The sequence below is a fragment of the Theropithecus gelada genome, chromosome 19 (assembly GCF_003255815.1).
Source record: "Theropithecus gelada isolate Dixy chromosome 19, Tgel_1.0, whole genome shotgun sequence".
NCBI classification, from domain to species: Eukaryota; Metazoa; Chordata; class Mammalia; order Primates; family Cercopithecidae; genus Theropithecus; species Theropithecus gelada.
In genome coordinates, this window is record NC_037687.1 from 44,595,171 (window position 1) to 44,615,549 (window position 20,379).

Sequence of the window (20,379 nt, forward strand, 5' to 3'; positions counted from 1 at the left end):
GCCCGCCCGCCCGCTGCACGCGGCCCTCGGGCCTCCTTCCCTGAGCAGCCGCCGCCGCCGCGACTTTTTTTTTTGAACACGGCCCGCCCTGGCTGGCCGCCGCCGGTGCCCTGGATCGCCGGCTCGCGCGGCCGCCGCCCGGCCTGGCCCAGTCCGGCGGCGGATCGCTGCTGCAGCCGCCGCCGCTTTCTATTTTTCCCCCTTTTTTTTTTCCTCCTTTACTTGAGCTGCGCGCGCGCGGCGGCGGCGGCGGCGGCGGCGGAGGCGCGAGCCCGGGGCGGACGCGCGCTGGGGGAGGCGGCCCGGGAGCGCGCGCGCTGGCTGTCTCCGGGGGCGGGCGGGCGCGCGCAGGCCCGGGGCTCCGCGGGGCGCGAGGTCGCCGCGCGCCGCCCGGGTGAAACGAGGGTCCGGATGGAACGTCGGGGAACCCGGAGCAGGGGCTCGGGTCGCCGGGGGCCAGGTGGGCTGCCCGAGTTTGGAGACAGTAAAGTAGGTCGGTGGGGGGTGGGGGGATGGGCTGGAATGGGAGAGGGGCGCGCGCGCGCGCTCCCGGCAGTCGGCCTGCGGAGCGCGAAGGCGGAGGACCGGGGCGCATGCGCACGCCTGGGCGGGGCTGGGGCGCGCACGCAGGCGGGCGGCGGCTGCGCGGCGGGGCACGTTCTCCGGCCGGCGGCGCGGGCGCGGGCCGGCCAGGCTGGGTCTCTCCTTCCCGGCCCGGGACTCCGGCGCCGCCGGGACGCGGGGCTTTACAGACACACACGGGAGCAGTCCCCGTTCCCCGCCCTACGCGGCTGAACAAATGGTTCTCTCGAGAGCTTGTGATTATACGTTTTATTAGACTCGGGAGGGGCATGGCAGGGCTTCATCAGTGTTCCTTCAAATTAAAAAAAAACAATACAAAAGCTACGTAGAAAACGTCAGATCAGACGACTAAACTTTCCCGACTCAGGGCCAGGTTCTGCAAGGAAGAAAGGAAGAAAGGGTATGAGCCGCGGGGACCGGCTGGGGACCCAGGGACGATCTGGACGCCAGGGAGGGCGGCCCTCACCTTCTTGAGCCTGCGCTCGCGGGACGCCTGCGAGTCGGTCTCCGAGTACGGGGGCGGCGCGGGCGGATAGTAGGCCTCTTCCTCCTTGTAGGGTCTCCGTCTCTCCCCCGACCCCTTCTTCCTCACGGCCTCCTCCAGTAGCCGCCCATCATAGGGGGGGTCCCCGGACCTGGAGCCGTTGTCCCGAGGGTCCTGGGTACGGTGGTAGTGGGACCTGGGGTCGGCAGGGAGGCGCTCCCGAGACCTGATGTCGTCGTAGTGAGGGTCCCGGGAGCGTGGGAAGTCTCTCGAGTCTTCTTGGTCATAGAGGTCGTCCCGGCTGCGGCTCCGCGGGGGCATGTAGGCCCGGCCTCTCCTCCCACCACTACTCGGGGGAGACCTGCTCCCTGACTCGGCGGAGCTTGGCGGGGTGAGGTCGTCCAGGGCGTCCACGGAGCGGGCCCGGGGCCGCCTGGCCCGCCAGCCCCCGCCTGCCTGCTCCCTGGGGGTCTCTGGGTCCCATCCCCTGGGACTCCGGGGGGAGTGGCTACCCCACTCCTCATCCCGGATCGGGGTGAGGGCAGGGCCCCGGGGAGGCCGAGATCGCCAGTCGTCCTCATGGAGGGAGGTGACTTCACTCATGGCTGCAGGGAAGCGGGGTGTCACTGACTACTGGAGGAGCCCAGGTTTGCCCAGGTCCAGGGTTTGCACCAAGAGTCCCTGGGGCAGGTATCAGGGAGACATGCTTCCCCCCTCCCCCCCCCCCAGCTTAAAAGCCCTCAGACCCCAAGGCTCCTGCTCACCCCGCTCCACACGGCCATTGGGGGGGCCAGGTCGAGAAGGGTCGAAATTGGCCAGCTCCTTCTCCATGTAGTACAGGACCCGCATGGAGTCGTCTTGCTGGCTGGCCTGAATCCTGTAGCCACTGCGGACTTCTAAGGACAGGGTGGTGGTGGTCGGTTTGGGAGGATGGATCCTGGCCCAGCCCTCCCGCTTACAGGCACATCCAACTTTGGGATGATGGATTCTCACCAGAGGCCACACTGCTGTCTGTGTCCCGAAGCAGGGGTACGTAGGAACCTTGGCCACCAGCTGGGAGAGAGTGGCTGTCAGTTGCTGCTCACCAGGAGCAGAGCCCCTCCTCAGCTCCCAAGACCCTCTTCCTTCCAGCCCCTGCCCCTCAGTGTCCAGATGCCCAGCACACCCCCACCAGCTGTTCCTGCTTCCCCCAGCCTCACCTGAGCTACTCCTGTCGAGGTCCCCAGGGTACCCTCCAGGGTACCCGTTGTAGGCAGGGCCCATGGGAATCACAGTTGGTGGGGGCGGGGTCTTGGCGGGAGACAGGTGGGCATAGGTGCTGGGGGCATAGATGCTGGGAACACCTGAGGTGGCTGCTTTGCCGGCGGCATACACTGTGAGGACACAATGAACATGAGAAGGCGGGTGGGGCAGGAGCCAGGCTGCCCCATACCCATTGGCTTTCAGAGGGACCTGGGCCTGGACCTCCTTCCCAAGCCGCCCTCTCCACTGTAGAGCTTCCGTGGGCATTTGAGTCCCTGCTGGTCTTCATTCCATTTCTGCAGCATCCCTGAGGTTGGAGGACACCAGCTTCACAGAGACCCCACCCCACTTCCTGTGTGGTTTTTCAGAGGGTGCACACAGGCAGCCCACGGCCCCAGGGTGGCAGGACAATGTTTCATTTAACAGTATGGTGATTTGCCAACGTTTGCCAATCAAAAGGTTTTACCTAAACTTCCAACTCCCCAGCTAACTTACTGGAAGAAGTGGCCACCCACGGTCTGTGTGTTTACAGGGCAACAAAGCTGCCCCTTTATATAAAGCCCAGGTGCTGCGTCCACCACTGTCCCCACAAGCCAAAATCATGTATCCTCTTTGGCGGCCAAGCCCCTGCTCTAGAAAAAATGAGTCATCTGGGAGACGTGCATCCTGCCCACCTGGTCACCTTCCAGACGGAGATGCAATGGCAGGAGCCTCAGGAGTTAACTTGCCTGCCCTGGCCAAGCAGCAGTGTCTCCTCCAGTGTTTCTAACTCATGGACTGCACCCATTCCTACCTGCCCTGTCAGGGTCTAGGCTTGACAGCTCGAGGTAAGATCCTCCTCCCTAGGGCAAGACGCTTGCAAAGTTCCTGGGCCCTAGGCAAGTGGCTTCCTCCCTGGGACCCCAACAGGTAAATGGAGGAAAGAGATGGGCCCAGAGAGGGTGCCTCACCTCTGATTTGGTTTGGAAGCAGAAGGCTAAGTGCACAGCCTAGAGGAAGCCCATTCATTAGCGCAGGCAGCCTGCAACTTCATCAGTGGCAGAGGCTGTGGCAGCAGCAGATGTAACAGGGCCTCTGCCAGAGAGTTAATGGGGTGCCAGGTTGGGGTAACAGGGTCTCCAGATGGAGGAAATGTGGTGTTGGGACCAGCATTTACAGTCCTGGCCCTAGCTCTGGTCTTAGTGGGTTCACTGCAAACTTGGTTGCAGCCCATCTGTGAAATGGACCTAACACTCACTGCCTGGGCAAAAAGCTGTCAGCTAAACACGACAAGAGGCGGGGGATGAAATGGCCTGCATAAGCCTCCAGGAAGCAGTGGAATTTTTTCAGGAAAGCGATCCTTTGAGGAACCAGGTTGCACACCACTGACTTCAATGACTATAAAATTAGCCAGTGACTTCCTTAATACCCACAACACCCCATGAAGTGGGGACCTAACAGAAGGAAACAGGACTCAGAGAGGGAAGGCTGCTTCTCTGGGGTCACTGTGTGTGCACCAGGGATCTGACTGGTGCCCTGGCCCTCAGTCACTACCGAGGCTGAGAGTGGCAGTGCCCAGCAGCTGGCAGACGTAGAATATTTTATATAGATCAGGTCCCATGCTCAATGGCGTGCACATGAGCTCACCGAATCCCCAAACGCACCCAGAGCGGTGAGCTTTGCCATAAGCCCCATTTCACAGGGGACGACACTGAGCTTTAGGGAGGGAAACTGCTCACTGGGCTTCTGAGCAGGAAGGTGTCAAGCAGGCCTCAGCTCTCCACCTGCCCACGCTTGCAAGGATTGCCTGATACTTCACTGTTCATGTGTCTTGGACTGTGCAGAAAGGCTAGTCTACCCAGACACCCTCCTGAAGGAAACCAAGGACTGGCAACAGCTGTGGTCCCCGAGGAGGGGAAATGGGACAGCAGTTGCAGGGATGCTGAAGTGTCCATCAGTGCCACTTAGTGTACACGCTGTGGCCTGGTGTCCCGGGGCTGATGGCTGTGACCACGTCTATCAGCTCCTCTGTGAAAGTGTCCCGTTGGGATATTCACAAACATTCACAGAAGAGAGGCAGGAGCAAGTCTTTTTCAATTGCACATGTCTGACTCCTCTCATAGAGTTAGGTCTCTCTCTCTCTTCTGTCTTCTCTTACCTTCCCCTGCTTGGTTTGCTTACTTCCCCTTTAGCTCTAGTCCCACAGCCAGTCCCAGCTCTCCACAGTACCCATGCTGGTGTGCTAGATATGACCCTAGACGTAGTAACTGGGCAAAATGTGCAGCATTCCTGTGGATATGTTTTCAAAAATTTGCTTAAATTTGGCCAGGCACAGTGGCTCATGCCTGTAATCCTAGCACTTTGGGAAGCCAAGGTGGGGGTGGGGCAGGGCGGATTGCCTGGGGTCAGGAGTTCGAGACCAGCCTGGCCAACATGGCGAAACCCTGTCTCTACTGAAAATACAAAAATTAGGCGTGGTGGCAGATGCTATATCCCAGCTACTCAGGAGGCTGAGGCAGGAGAATAGCTTAAACCCGGGGGGCGGAGGTTGCAGTAAGCCGAGATCGCACCACTTCAGTCCAGCCTGGGCGACAAAGTGAAAATGTCTCAAAATAATTGCTTAAGTTTAAGGCCAGGTGTGGTAGCTCATGCCTGTAATCCCATCACTTTGGGAGCCTGAAGCAGGATCACTTGAGGTCAAGAGTTTAAGACCAGCCTGGGCAACATAGCAAGACCCTGTCTCTACAAAAAAATTTTAAAAATTGGCTAGCATGATGGCACATGCCTGTAATCCCAGCACTTTGGGGAGGCTGACTTGGGAGGATCACCTGAGGCTGAGTTTGAGATCAGGCTGGGCAACATACTGAGACCCCGTCTCTACAAAAAACAACAATCAAAAAATTAGCTGGGCATGGTGATGTGTGTCTACAGTCCCAGCTGCTGTAGAGGCTGAGGCAGGAGGATTGCTTAAACCCAGGAGTTGGAGGCTGCGGTGAGCTATGATCGCACTACTGCACTGCCTGGATGACAGTGAGACCCTTTCTCTAAATAAAAAAAAATTTTTTTTGCTTAAATCATGTAGTGTTGTAAACCTTGTTTGGTTTCTTACCTTTTTCACTGAAGATTTGTTTTCTTTTTTCTTTTTTTTTTTGGGACAGTCTCACTCTGTCGCCCAGGCTGGAGTGCAGTGGCGTGATCTCAGCTCACTGCAACCTCCACTTCCTGGGTTCAAGCGATTCTCATGCCTCAGTCTCTTGAGTAGCTGGGATTACAGGCGAACACCACCATGCCCAGCTAATTTTTGTATTTTTAGTAGAGAACGGGGTTTTACCATGTTGGCCAGGCTGATCTGGAACTCCCGACCTCAAGTGATCCGCTCGTCTTGGCCTCCCAAAGTGCTGGGATTACAGGCGTAATCTCTGGGCCTGGCCAAGATTTGGTTTTTTAAGAGGGCTTTACTTTCATGTGAATAGTATCTTGTACCGTTGAACATTTTTACCATGTGTATGGATTATACTTACAAAAGAAAAAAACAACATACATAAAAAGAAACTGAAAGTTGGAGGAAGTAAATGACAATCTAAAGCAGCAGACCCTCCTCAGCCTCCTTTCTCCCCACTTGCTAAATTCACACCCTCCAGACCAATGCCACTGTCCTGGGGGCAGGTGGATGGCCAACTCCTTCCCTCAGACTCAGGATGTTGCCCGAACCAGGGTGGCCATGAGCAGGGCACTTACGGGCCTCAGGGCAGCAGCACTTGTCTGGGCAGCAGGGGCACCTGACGTAGCAGCAGCAAGTGTGTGGGCAGCACTGGCACCAGCAGATGCCCAGGAGGAGGAAGACGAGGAAGGCAGCCAGGCACACCACAACCACGAAGAGCCAGTCTGCAAAGAGAGAACAGGCCCTGAGCCCGGAGGCTTGGGAGGAAACAGGGCACAGCAGGGGCACACGGTGCGCAACCAGCACTGAGGTCGGCGACTATTTGCAAAGCTCACCAAGGAACCTGCAGCCCTGGCTGGATTCTTTGTGCCAGAGGCTGGGCATGGCACACTCCCCATTCTACCATCCCGGCCAGTCCCCAGTTAGGGCCCTCCCGCAGGTGCAAATACACAAGGCAGAAAACAAGAGGCAGACTGCAGCCCCCAGACCAAAGAGAGCCAGCTGTCCAGACGCCACGCCCTCAAGAGCACCGCAGGTGCCAGTCACAGAGCCCCGGCCTGCACCTCGGCTCTCCTCAGCCCAGCCCAGCCCAGGCCACTAGATGCCTCAGAGCCACAGTCAGGCCAGGTTAGTGAGGGGTCCACAGTGAGCAGGGTTTAGTGGGGAAGGGGATACTAACTAGAGTCAGAAGCAGTAGGTGATGTGTGGGAGCTCCTCAGAAGCCCAACACAGGATCCACCCCCCGTACCTTCCATGGGCCCCGCCTGAAAACCAGGTAAGAGCTCAGCCACCCCTGAGGTCCTCCCTGGAGGGACAAAAGAGAAATAGATTATGCTGGCCAGAGCCAGCCCAGGCTGCGCCGCCCCCAAAAGCCCAGTTCCAGGCTGGCCAAGTGGAAGGTGTGCCCTGAAGTGGGGAGGGGCTGAGGACTGAAGCCCTAGCGCATGGCTCCTGCCCTCCACCCGCCCACATGTGGGTGCTCATAGGAAAGAAATTCCCACTGCATAATCCACCTGTGTCTCATGCCACGAGGGCTCCAACACAAATCCCAGGGGGTTCTGAGGGCTCTACCTCAGCTTGGGCACCCTAAGTTTTCCTCATTCATAGGTTTTAGCACCCCAAAGGGCTCCAAGCACGGTGATAGGGATGTCCTGTTCCAGCAGGCACAGTGCCCTAGGGCCCACGAAATAAAGAGACAGACAGGATCTCAGCTCTGTCGCCCAGTCTGGAGTGCAGGGGTGCGATCATGGCTCACTGCAGCCTCAACCTCCTGGGCTCAGGCGATCCTCCCACCTCAGCCTCCGGAGTAAGTAGCTAGGGCTACAGGCACGTGCCACCACACCTGGCTGAAATGGTTTAATTTTACTTTACAAATCTGAAAAAAAAAAACACTGAATATATAGTAATAAACTGTCTTTGTGAGAACATAATCACAAATTTTTGTTTTAAAACAGGAAGGGACCCATTGAAGCAAAAATGCCCACATATGAAAGTCATACACAGTCCTGGTTCTGGGGCCCACAGGGTCTCCATCTCTACTCAGGCACTATCACATTCGCGCATCTCAGACCAGGTTCTTATCTTCCCTCGAGTGCCCCCTGGAGCTCTGAGCCCCACCAGCATTGTGTCTGAGGGGCCTCCACAGGCCCAGTTCTGCACCCATGAAGCCCTCCCCAGAGCTCATGCACTTGGCACCGTAGGCCCTCGCAACAGGACAGAGGCATGTCAGTCACGGCTCTCAAAGCATGGTCCTGTCCACAAGGCCAGAAGAAGTATTTTTAGAAAAGCACTAAGATGTTATTTGTCTTCTTCACTTGTTCTCCCATGAATGTCCAGTGGAGTTTCCCAGGCTCCCCAAAGTCATCATCGCCCTGATGCCTAATGGACTATATGCTTGTGTGTGTGTGTTTTTCTTGAGCCAGGGTCTCTGTCACCCATGCTAGAGTGCAGTAGCATAAGCACGGCTCACTGCAGCCTTGACCTCCTGGGCACAAGCGATACTCCTGCCTCAGCCTCCCAAGAAGCTGGGCCCACAGGTGCATGCCACCACGCCTGTTAATTTTAAAATTTTTTGTAGAGTCAGGGTCTTGCCATGTTGCCCAGTCTTGCTTGTGTATCTTGGGCTTGAAAAATTTCCCCATTTTAATTCCTAATATATTAAGCAACATATAGACATAAAACCCACAGGAACAAACAAAAGCTCTTGGAGACCCTCGATAATTTTTTTAGAGTGTAAACAGACCCGGAGACTAAATTTTGGGAACTGCTGATGCAAATGGTGCATTTTACCAAAGAACACGAAGAGGTTCCTGGGTCACTGGTGCACGTGTTCCGTCCCCCACACATGAACTCTGTCTTGCAGCCCAAGTACTCCCCAGTCACGTGCTCACTCACACATGTGAAGATGGCAGTGTACAGCCCAGCGGCGTCACTCCTGCAGAGCACATGCCACACGAGACTCCGTGTGTTGGCTTACAGCAGGGCACCTGGCAGATGGCAGCATCCCCCTAACATGTAGGGAGGCCTCCCAGCCACACAGACACCCCACCCTGCCCCTGGGTGTCTGGAATCAGCTTCGTTTCAGCTGCACTCACACACTCTCTGTGTGTGCCATGCAGCGCCATCCCAGCGGGGCACACGGCAAAGCCACTGTGCTTTAGCGAGGGACTCAGGTGAGATGAGGCCTTGGGGATGTAGCAGGAGGTGGGTCAATTTTGCACACCATCAACTGTCCTCATTCACTGCCCATGGACTCTGACCATGTCTGGATTTTTTTTTTTTTTTTTTTTTTTGGGACGGAGTCTTGCTTTGTCGGCCAGGCTGGAGTGAGTGCAGTGGCGTGATCTTGGCTCACTGCAACCTCTGCCTCCCGGGTTCAAGCAATCCTCATGCCTCAGCCTTCTGAGTAACTGGGATTACAGGCATGTGCACCACCACGCCTGGCTTTTATGTTTTTTGTAGAGACGGGATTTTGCCATGTTGGCTAGGCTGTTCTCGAACTCCTAGCCTCAAGTGATTCCCCCGCCTCCACCTCCCAAAGTGCTGGGATTACAGGCATAAACTACTGCACCCGGACCCCAAGTCTGGATTTTTTCTTTAAATGAGACTTTGAAGAGGCAGAGTCACCAATTCTCTCCACTCTTAGTTTGGCTTGGCTGATTGGAGGCACCGTGGGCCAGTGGTCCCTGCCTGGGGTGCAGGGCACAGGGGGGCCTAAGTGACTGGCAGAGCCTGGGGGAGAGCAGAGCAGGCGACAGAGCCTAGAGGGTAAGCTGGAGGGCAGAGGGCGGACACGGGGGAGGACAGACAGAACAGAAGCGGACAAAAGGAAAGGCCACGCCTCCCCCTTCCCAGGCCCACTCACCAAGGACGATGAGCTCTGCGTAGGCCTCATTGTTCCCCTGGAGGTCCTGGGCTGAGACCACAGAGCAGTAATACACACCGCTGTCCCCCCACGCCGTCTGGTCAAAGGTCAGGTCAGCATCTGGGTCAGGATGAAAAGGCGTGAGGGCACCTTAGAGGCCGGGGCACCTAACCCCATGAGGGCCAGAGCCCCCTTCCCAGCACATCCAGGAGGGGGCAAGCGGTGGGCTGGGCAGGCTGAAGATGATCAAATGCATATGCAAAGATTCCTACCAATGGCATGCGGCCTTTTACGCCCCGTTCGAAACACCTCGGCTACTACAAGAAGTCTGTGAGGCAGGGCCATTATCACTCCTGTTTTGTGGATGACATATCGGGTCTAGAAAAGCTGCACAGCTCTTCAGTGTAGAGCAGTAATGGTGCCCTCAGAGCCTGAGGTTGGTTTTTTTTTTCTTTCGAGACAGGGTCTCACTCTGTGGCCCTGGCTGTAGTGCAGTGATGTAATTATAGCTCACTGCGGCTTCAACCTCCCAGACTCAAGCAATCCTCCCACCTCAGTCTCCTGAGTAGTTGGGACTACAGGCACACTCCACCACACCCAGCTCTCTTTTTTTGTTTGAATCAGAGTTTCGCTTTTGCTGCCCAGGCTGGCGTGCAATGGCACGATCCAATCTTGGCTTACTGCAATCTCCGCCTCCTAGATTCAAGCGATTCTCCTGTGTCAGCCTCCCATGTAGCTGGGATTACAGGCACCTGCCACTATGCCGGCTAATTTTTGCATTTTTAGTACAGATGGGGTTTCGCCATGTTGACCAAGCTAGTTTTGAACTCCTGACCTCAGGTGACGTACCCACCTCACCTCCCAAAGCACTGGGATTACAGGCGTGAGCCATCACACCCAGCAGTCTGTGCTTCTCAACTTCCAGCCATCTCTGAACCACCTCTCAGATCCAAAGTCTGAACTCCCCTGATGTGAACTGCCACCCACAGGGCCTAGTGTACACCCCAGGGATGGGTGTGGAAATAAACAGTCCAGATTCTAGGTACCAGGAGATGCCCAGGCACCCATAAGGAGTGGGTGCGTCTGTGTGGGGGAGAGAGACTTACCCTCCCAGGGCCTTGGTCCCTCCCCTCCCCTTCCATCCCCACATTCTAGGTCAGGCCCAGGGCTTGGGGACGCTCATGTCTGAAGCAGCTGCAGACAAGGAGCCTGTTAACTCTGCCAACCATCAAAGTGTTTTGGCACATCCTGTTTCCTCTCTGTTCCTCAGGCCCTAATTAGTTAAATACCTTCAGCCTTTCACCAAGGTGGGACGCGGGCACCTACCAGGCAACTCCGCCTTAGGCCAGTGGGGAGAGAAGTACGCTACACTGGGCATCTCGGGCAGGAAACGCCCTCAGCTTCCCAGCCTCTTTCCTGCCAGCCTGACCTGCCTGCCACCTTCCCAAGGACGCGCTGCCCTCCTGCACGACAGCTCTGTGATGGCAGCAACCACGCATGCCAGTCCACAGCGCCTGGCACTCCCAGGAATGAAAGAACCCTTGCCTTCTTCCTTCTTCACAAGGAAGGTCTCCTGTCTACAGAAAAATTCTCCTTGCAACGGTGTCTCGCTACAGCATTCCAGACGCCTTCCCTAAGGTCCCACAGTCCCCAAGGCCCTTGGCACAACATGGTCTCTAGCTACCATGCCAGCCTCACCCCTGCCATCGCCTTGGCTCTAGATTCGCACTGTCCCCCAATGGGCTGGGCTTCTCCCACAGCTCCCCCAACCAACTGGTGAAGTCTATCTCCCAGCTTAGGGGCCGACCATCCCTTGCCTGGTGAAAATGTGGGCTCCACAAGGCACAGCCCTGTCTGTCACTGCTGGGTCCCCAATGCCTGACACTATACCTGGCCAGGAGTAGAAATGAACACCCTCTTGGCCGGACACGGTGGCTTACACCTGTAATCCCAACGCTCTGGGAGGCTGAGGCGGGTGGATCACTTGAGGTCAGGAGTTCCAGACCAGCCTGGCCCACATGGTAAAACCCTATCTCTACCAAAAATGTAAAAAATTAGCCAGGCATGGTGGTGCGTGCCTGTAGTCCCAGCTACTCAGGAGGCTGAGTCAGGCGAATCACTTGAACCCAGGAGGCAGAGGTTGCAGTGAGCTGAGATCGCACCACTGCACTCCAGCCTGGGCAACAGAGCGAGACTCCATCGCAAAAAAAACAAAAACAAAAATGAACCCCCTCTCCCGTCATGCTAAAGTCCCTTAGCTTTTGTCATCTGTCCTGTCATTCTGGGCACATGGCTGGATTCAAAGACATATTTCATTCATTCATTCATTCATTCATTCTTCAACAATAATTACTGAGTGCCACCTATGCTCTAGGCAGTATTTGAGACACCTGCTATACCATAGCAACAGTTCTCAAACTGCAGCCTCTAGACCCTGGGGTTCCCCAAGACATTTTCAGGAGACCCTGAGGTCAAAGTTATTTTCCCAACAATACTAACTGGAGTTTTCCAGAGGCTACGTGACATACGATAGACATCACAGCAGACTGAAGCAGCTTTGAGAAGCCAGGCTCTTCTATCCAGCATGGCTTCAGAGACTTGCAAAACAATAAAACCATGCCACCTTCTCATTCACAATATTTTGTCTGCTTTCAGAAAATGATTGTTTTTCATAAAAATTATTTTATTTATGTTAATCTATAATGAGTTGTCATTTAAACTATTTTGTAAACTTTTCTCAGTCTGCTACCTTTGAAAACAAACTCTTTGAGCTCTTATTATTATTATTATTATTTTTTGAGATGGAGTCTCGCTCTGTTGCTCAGGCTGGAGTGCAATGGCGCGATCTTGGCTCACTGCAGCCTCCGCCTCCTGCGTTCAAGCGATTCTCCTGCCTCAGCCTCTTGAGTAGCTGGGATTATAGGCGCCTGCCACCCTAACTGGCTAATTTTTATATTTTTAGTAGAGACAGAGCTTTCACTATGTGGGCCAGGCTGATCTGGAACTCCTGACCTCAAGTGATCTGCCCGCCTGGGCCTCCCAAAGTGCTGGGATTCCAGGCATGAGCCACTTCGCTAGGCCTGAGCTCTTAATTAACCTCAAAATCAAGAGTGTAAAGAGGCCTAAGCCCAGAACCTTTGAGTTATAAATCCTTGCCCTTGTCCTTCCAGAGCTCAGATTCCAACTGAGAAAGAAAGACAAATAAAAAATGTAACTATGTCACATATCAGACAAAGATAAGCTGTATGGAGAAAACGAATCAGGGACAGCAGACAGAGAGTGCCAGGCATGGAGTGGGGGCTGTGCCATTTTAAACAAGGAGGCCAGGGAGGCTTCCGGATATGGCGACCTTCAGAGCAGATGTGAAGGGGTTGAGGACACGACTTCCCCTAATGATCAGGCATCTAAGCCACTGTCAAGTGATCCACCTGCCTCGGCCTCCCAAAGTGCTGGGATTTTACAGGCGTGAGCCACTGCCCTGTGTCCCCACCATTTATTGAGCTCTTACTATGTGCTAGGCCCCTCTGCACACATTCTTTCATTGAATCCTCATAGAATTCTAAACTAGGTTCTCCTAAATCCTCCAGGTTTGCCACAATGCCCTCTTCGTCCATCATTTTTCCACCTGTATCTTTTCTGAGAGGGCCTAGCTTTGTCGCCCAGGCTGGAGTGCAGTGGTGCGATCATGGGTCACTGCAGCCTCGAACTCCTGGGCTCAAGCAATCTTCCCATCTCTAGAGTAGCTGGAATCACCAGGGTGCACCATCATGCCCCACTAATTTATTTTTTGTAGTGCCTGGATCTCACTGTGTTGCCCGGGCTGTTCTCCCAACTCCTGTCCTCAAGCAATCCTCCTGCCTCAGCCTCCCAAAGTGCTGGGATTATAGGCATGAGCCACCAGTGTCTTCAAATGAGACCCTGACTATGCCTCTCCAACAATGGAGCTCAAGAGCTGGTCCCTGCTGTAAGCAAAAGACGTGGACAGGAACCCCCTGACATAGCAAATGGATCTTATAGGCCAGGGGTTGAAATCTGGCATCTCATAGGCCAAGGCTGGACCTCACTGTGTTTTATTTGACCTGTCTGACGTTTTCAAAACCCACAAAAAATATAGTTTTCTGGCTTCTTTTGATCCATCCTAAGGCCTGGGCGCACCTTCTTCCTGCAGGGCGTACCCTGTTCCTGGTCCTGGGCTGGCGCTGATCTCACCCGGGCTGAGCATTGCTTTCATTGTTTTAGGTTAGGGGAGGAGATGCCAGGTCTCCAGGGGGAACAGCAGCCAGGCCTCCTCCACATCTCCAATCTCTGGTTCCTTCTTTATACACTGCAAAGGTGACCTTCATGATTTCAGAGGTCCCATGGGCTCTCTGCTGCAGTGCCGCTGGAGTTGGGGGCACTTGGACCCCAAGGAGCCTGAGGAGGTGGAACAGGGCCTCCTGTCCAGGTGCTGGTCTATCACCCAAAGCATGAAAGGATGAAGCAGGGCATGAGCCACCTGACCTGAGGGACGCCTGGAGTGGACGGCCTCCTAGTTCACCCAGGACTATTTTCACTTTTGAAACCAGGATAGGCCGGGGATGGTGGCTCACATCTGTAATCCCAGAACTTTGGGGGGCCAAGGCAGGCAGATCACCTGAGGTCAGGATTTTGAGACCAGCCTGACTAACATGGCAAAATCCCATCTCTACCAAAAAGATACAAAAATTAGCCAGGTGTAGTGATGTGCACCCATAATCCCAGCTACTCCGGAGGCTGAGGCAGGAGAATCGCTTGAACCTGGGAGGCAGAGGTTGCAGTAAGCTGAGATCACACCACTGCACTCCAGCCTGGGCGACAGAAAAAAAAATAATAATAATAAGCAGCACAGTGGGTGACCCTAGGAACACCATGGGGAGTCCACTTTTCCCCATCCTCAAAGCTGAAACGGAGGAAGCTCCTTTGGCTATGGGTTTTCCTGATAAAGGACACACACACAATGGATGTTTACACTCAGGGCCTTGATCAAACACGGGCCCAGGTGGGGGTGGTTTGAAAGACCCAGGCCTGTGAGGCCCCTGAAGCATGCAGGGCCCCTTTCCCCAGACAGAGCCTGGGGGGGTCATCCTGGACTTTTGTGCCCAGCAGAGGAAGCACCCTCAGTATTTGGCTTGTCCTGGCAGGAGCTGAGCAGTCATGCCCAGTCCAGGCAGGCACAATCCCTGGGTTAGAGGGGAGGGGGCCTAAGAAGCTCTGTGACCTCAGTAACAGTAGGATGCTCATGGCTGAGCGGCCCACAGAAATCCAGGGCAAGCAAGCCTGGTGCGTCCTCTGAAACAGAACTGACACGGGCTCAGCCCCTGGAACCCTGCTTCCCATCGATCCTCTAGCAGAATGTGCTCCAGTTCCTGGCTTCGTGGGGTCTGCAAAGGGATGCTCCCTTCCCCCTTCTGCCCCATGCCCAACTTTAAATGCTTGTTTAAGACAGTGAACACACACTAAGACATGAGGTAGATGAGCCCTCATCCCTGGCACCCTGCCCCTCCCCTTCCTCTCTGTCTTCTAGGTTCTGTAGGGCCCAGGCCCAGGCCCTCCTCAAATCATATTCACAGCCCAAGTCACTCCATGTAGCACATCACCCAGTGCTATTTTCTTTTCTTTCTTCTTTTTTTTTTTTTTTTTTTGCGACGGGGTCTCACTCTGTTGGCCAGGCTGGAGTGCAGTGGCGCAGTCTTGGCTCACGGCAACCTCCACCTTCCAGGTTCAAGTCATCTCCTTGAGGACAGAAACCAGCCACCCCAATCACCTCTATCCCCAGCACCAATGACACATAGTAGATGCTTGATAAATACCAAATGAATGAATGAATGACTGCCCTTTACTTAGTCCCAATAGACACATCCTATCAGAAGGCAGCACTACAGTTAAGAACAAGGGTTCTCAGAGCTGCCTGGGTTCAAACCCCAGCTCCAGACTTTGACTTCCTATGCGCCCATTTGAACAAGGTAACCTCTCTGTGCCTCAGCTTTCTCTCTCAATGGGAGAAAGTGTGTGCAGTTCCTAGCACGTCGTAGGCTTTCTCCATTAAGCTCTCTTGCCCCTGCAGTTCACTCCTGCCACCTCCTCTTGAGTTCTGTGGACCACCCTAGGCAAGCAAAGGGATTAGGAACTTGGCCACTAGACCCGAAGTGGCCGAGTTAGAATCCCAGCCCCTTTACCAGCGATGTGACACTAGGCAGGTCACTTTCTCTCTCTGGGCCTCTGTGAGATGACAATAATAGAATCTATTCAAATACTATGTGGTCTGAGTTAATCCTTGGGAAGCTGGATGGGAGCTTAGCACACAGTAGACCCTTTATAAGTTGTTACTTAAGATAAATTTTACTTCTTACTGATCGTGTTATTAATATGATTATAGAACCCTGGCCTCCTCTCTCCATTACCTAGTTTTCTTTATCTTCAAGCACTTGGGAGTGTGTTGTGTTTGTCTCTCTCACTGCAATGTGGGCTCCACGAGGGAAACAGTTTGATGATTTTTTTTTTTTTTTTTTTTTTTTGAGAGGGAGTCTCGCTCTGTGCCCCAGGCTGGAGTGCAGTGGCGCAGTCTTGGCTCACTGCAAGCTCCACCTCCCAGGTTCACGCCATTCTCCTGCCTCAGCCTCCTGAGTAGCTGGACTACAGGCGCCCACCACTGCGCCCGGCTAATTTTTTGTATTTTTAATAGAGACGGGGTTTCACCGTGTTAGCCAGGATGGTCTCGATCTCCTGACCTCGTGATCCGTCCGTCTCGGCCTCCCAAAGTGCTGGGATTACAGGCGTGAGCCACCGTGCCCGGCCTGATGATTTTGTTAATAGCTGTATTCCCAGGGCCCAGAACAGCACCTGGTATATGACAGGTACTCAAAAAATCTTCGTTATTAAATTAAGGAATGGAAGGATTAGCAGAAGGAAGAATAGTAGAATAGAATTGCTCCCTTTAGGCCGGGTATGGTGTCTCCCAGCACTCTGGGAGGCCAAGGCGGGCAGTTCATTTGAGGTCAGGAGTTTGAGACTAGCCTGGCCAACATGCTAAAACCCCATCTCTACTAAAAATATAAAAATTAGCTGGGCGTGGTGGTACATGCCTGCAGTCCCAGTTACTCTGGAGGCTGAGGCAGGAGAATTGCTTGAACCTGGGAGGTGGAGGTTGCAGTGAGCCGAGATCACACCACTGCACTCCAGCCTGGAAGCCTGGAAGCCTGGAAGCCTGGAGTCCAGAGCAAGACTCCATCTCAAAAAAAAAAAAAAAAGAATTGTTCCCTTCATTGGTCCTTTCAGACACTGGCACTCAAGAGCTTTCAGATGGGGACTCCAGGTCCAGTACAAGGATGCCAGCCCCACCACCCGGGCAAGCCCAGCCTCATCCCCCTGCCCCGCCCAACATACTTCCGGTGATGGTAATCCTCCGACCCTGGTAGTAATCTCCCAGAGTCACAGCGTTGCCCTGCTTGGTGGCCACGACCCTGACGGTGCGCACGCTGTCCTGGCACTCGACGTAGGGGTTGTAGCCTGGGTTCCCGGCTGCCAGCTGGACATTGAGCTGGTTGTCGACGCTGGCTGGGGAGAAGGCATCAGCGATGCGGTCCCGGCAGAAAGACTTGTACTTCCAGATGACGATGGGTTGCGTGGGGGTCGAGGTCATCTGGTAGGTACAGGGTAGGGTCACGGGCTGGAAGAGGATCACCACGTGGTAGGGGTCGGACACGGTCACCTGGATGGCCCTGGCAGGGGCTGAGGGCAAGAGGAGAGAAGCAGGGGTTGCTGTGAGCTCAGGGAGGTGTTTCAACAGGAACGCCACCTGTCACCAGCTTGACACTTGCAAGTGTGTGGCTTACTTACAGAGTGCCTGGCACACATTGTTCCTTAATCGCCAGGACCAGTGAGGTAGGCAGGATAATCATGCCCATTTTATAGACCCGTGGGGCTGAAGTGGCAGGTGCACGGTGACACAACCAGTTTCCTTGGACTCATCCGCCGTCCCTCTTCCCAGCCTGTGGCCTCTGAATCACACCAGTCTCCTCTTCCCTTTGCCATTCACCCACAGCAAGGGGCCTCTGTGTGGCCTGGGCAGGCAAGCCCAACTGGCCATGTCAATGCCCCCAGCGCCCAAGGCCCCACTTCAAAACCGACTACCAAGGATTCCAGGTTATCCGGGGTCTTTTGAATTTGGAGGGAAAACCACAGAGTTGTTTGCCTGAACTGCTTTGCCATGGAGGGACTAAAGCCCCCACAATATCTCCATCAGCCTCCCACCACCTCACCCTACTCTAAAGTAATTTCAAATGACTTCACCAAAAGCGTCTGCTGAAAGACCTCATCACTACCCAAACATCCCATCCTGGTGAAAGCCTGCCAGCAGAAGTCGGTTTCAAGTCCGTAAATCCACCCCATCAGACTCTTACGCACGTATAATCCGGAACCCGCGGGAGGTGGGTGGGGTGCGGGGGATGGGAAGTCCCTAGTCCCACACCCACCCGAGGCCTGGGCATTGTTCCTTCGTCTCTGTTCCTCTAGGAAGCGTCTGATCCAGGCCTCCCGTGCCCTCTCCCCGTTACTCCAACACTTAGAAAACCCCGGGTGCGCCCAAGCTCCATCCCGGCTTTTCTTTTCCTAGTGATCGGGCGGTCCTCCACTCCCTCCCCACAAAGAGTTCCATTCTCCCTGCCGCTCCGGGTCTTACCGTCCAGGGAGTTTCACTTCCTGCTATCTCCCAGATAAGGGCGGGGGGAGCGCTCCCAGGCACGGATGGGGAATTCCTCTCACTCCGGCACGCAATAGATCGCCCAAGACCCAGGGGATCGTAAGGACCCAGCCTCTGAGACCTCCCGCTTCCCGCGCCCTAGGCGCCCCCGCCGCCTCCAACTCCATCCATCCCCCTCTACGGTGCCCTCCGCCGTTCCGCAGCGTCAGGGGCCCCGTGCCCCGTACCTGTGAACCAGGTGCTAAGCAGGAGCCACATGAAGACTACCGCGTCCCGGCCTGGGGCGGCCGGGTGGGAGCCCAGCCCTCTAGAGAGCCCGCCGGCCACCAGCGCCATCACGGCCGTCTGGGCGCGTCCGGCCCGCGCGTCCCTTCCAAAGTATCTTAGGGGGCGCGGGGCGCACCAAGGCCAGGAGGGGTGCACGCTCCTCCCCTTCCCACTTCCGTTCCTTGTCCCTACAACAAGTCCATCCTGCTGCGTTCTAGAAGTTTTAATGAACGTAAACGAGGTGGACAAAGGGCACGCTTTCAGATATGGGGAAGAAAGGTGCTTGACCCGCCGCGGTTCTCCGAGCCACACTCCACCCGCTGCGCGCTCCGGTGAATGGTTCGGCCCAGGTACACAAGGGTGGGAGCCGAGGGCTGGGCTTGGGGGTGAGTGGCGGGGAGGGGTTCCTCTGCCTCCCTCCCCGGAAGTGGGCTGACCCAGGTGCGCTCCGGCCCCCAGGGCCCGAACCAAGTGACTGGCCCGCTGGGAGGGCGCCTGCGGACCACAGGTCCCGTCCGGCCCCCATCTGCTCCGGCCAAACTAAGCGCACCGAGATCCACGAAACCGAGACCCACTTGGAGCGATTCACCTGTTGAGATAGGGCAGGACCCGCAGCGCACCTGTTCCCTCCCTACCCACACCCCTCTCCCCGGCGGGCGATGGACCCGCCTAGGTGCGCCCTGCCGGGAGGAGCGAGTCTAAGCAAAGTCCTGGCGGGGAGAGGCTTGTCGGTGGCGCCTGACTTTTCCACTTCCACTGGGGTTCGTCCGGACCGGGTGGAGGGGGGCGCTTCAGGCCCCCTGTGTCTCCCAGTTAGATGACCTGAGGAACCCTCTGAAGTCCCCGGAAGGGAAGCTCTGCCCCCTCAGGGATGCCCGAGGGGAATCAGGCCCAGGAAAAGTTGGAATTCCACTTCGGAAGTTTTCGCCACCTCCCCTACCCGTTCCCAACTTGTGGTTCGGCCCCTGGGCATCCCTAGCCCCAGGTCAGCCTTCCGGAAATTCTGGCTCTTAAAGGGGCCGAGCGAAGGCGCTGGGCCTGGGACCGGTTTCCGCGTAGGAATTCCCGGGACTAGCCACCTGCAAGCGAGGTCCGGGGCGCGGCGCGGCGATCAGCCTGCGCAGCGCTGGGCGCGACTCTGCTGTCTCCAGGTGGCGGCGAGGGGAAGCGCATCCTGGGGGAACCCTGGGCGCTTCCTCGCGTTAGACTCCCCCAAGTTGCCAACTGGTCACTGGCTGGTTTCGGTACCCATGCGTGCTTTGTTTTACTGGCCCTATTAACACTCAAGCCAGTTGACGTCCACCTGCTCACAACCCGCCTGTGGCTCCTCCTCACTCTCAGCAGAAACTGACCTTCCCTCTCTTATCTCACCTCCTCCCACTCTCTGGCTTACTCAGCTTCAGACACCCTGGCCTCCTCGCTGTTTCCAAGTATGCTTCTCACAGTCCTCAGAGCCATCGCCCGTGCTACTCCCTCTGCCAGAACACCCTTCCCGCAGATGTCCACATGAACTTCCTCCTCCGGTAGGACACTTTGGCAGTGACACCTTCCCTGGCCACTTTTTATAAAATTTCAACCCGTTCACGTTCCTTCATCATTTTAAAAAATGTTTTTATGATAAAATATGCAAACTATAATATTTATCGTTTTAACCATTTTAAGTGTAAAATCCAATGGCATTAAGTACATTCACGCGGCCGGGCGCGGTGGCTCAAGCCTGTAATCCCAGCACTTTGGGAGGCCGAGACGGGCGGATCACGAGGTCAGGAGATCGAGACCATCCTGGCTAACACGGTGAAACCCCGTCTCTATTAAGAAATACAAAAAACTAGCCGGGCGAGGTGGCGGGCGCCTATAGTCCCAGCTACTCGGGAGGCTGAGGCAAGAGAATGGCGTGAACCCGGGAGGCGGAGCTTGCAGTGAGCTGAGATCCCGCCACTGCACTCCAGCCTGGGCGACAGAGCGAGACTCCGTCTCAAAAAAAAAAAAAAAAAAAGTACATTCACAATGTCCTGTACCAGTCACCACTCTTTATCCCCGAAACTGTAACACCCCCAACATAAACTCTGTGCCCATTAAACAAT

General features: G+C 55.4%; 1 protein-coding gene across 5 annotated transcripts; it reads right to left on the minus strand.

Moving 5' to 3' along the window:
- Nucleotides 1-816: 816 nt before the first annotated feature.
- On the minus strand, nt 817-18,999 carry LSR (lipolysis stimulated lipoprotein receptor). Of its 5 annotated transcripts, XM_025367656.1 has the most exons (10): nt 18,256-18,999; nt 16,714-17,058; nt 9,313-9,432; nt 6,697-6,753; nt 6,026-6,172; nt 2,266-2,439; nt 2,060-2,119; nt 1,831-1,962; nt 1,049-1,671; nt 817-958 (listed from the first exon to the last, which is right to left on the minus strand). In XM_025367656.1, exons 1-10 carry the CDS (start codon nt 18,362-18,364, stop codon nt 923-925), a joined length of 1,803 nt encoding a protein of 600 aa, XP_025223441.1. In that variant the 5' UTR covers nt 18,365-18,999; the 3' UTR covers nt 817-922. The 5 variants fall into 5 exon arrangements, with proteins under 5 accessions (XP_025223441.1, XP_025223443.1, XP_025223442.1 ...); XM_025367658.1 differs by lacking the exon at nt 6,697-6,753 and having other exon boundaries at nt 1,831-1,959; XM_025367657.1 differs by lacking the exon at nt 6,697-6,753.
- Between the last annotated feature and the right edge of the window lie 1,380 nt (nt 19,000-20,379).

What these genes read in the sequence shown, in the direction of transcription:
- LSR (XM_025367656.1), bottom strand. Translation starts at nt 18,364, where the DNA reads ATGGCGCTGGTGGCCGGCGGGCTCTCTAGAGGGCTGGGCTCCCACCCG. An exon ending in GCTTAGCACCTGGTTCACAG is followed by an intron (nt 17,059 to 18,255) that starts GTACGGGGCACG and finishes TCTTGCCCTCAG; the next exon opens with CCCCTGCCAGGGCCATCCAG. An exon ending in CGCAGAGCTCATCGTCCTTG is followed by an intron (nt 6,754 to 9,312) that starts GTGAGTGGGCCT and finishes TTGTCCCTCCAG; the next exon opens with GGAGGACCTCAGGGGTGGCT.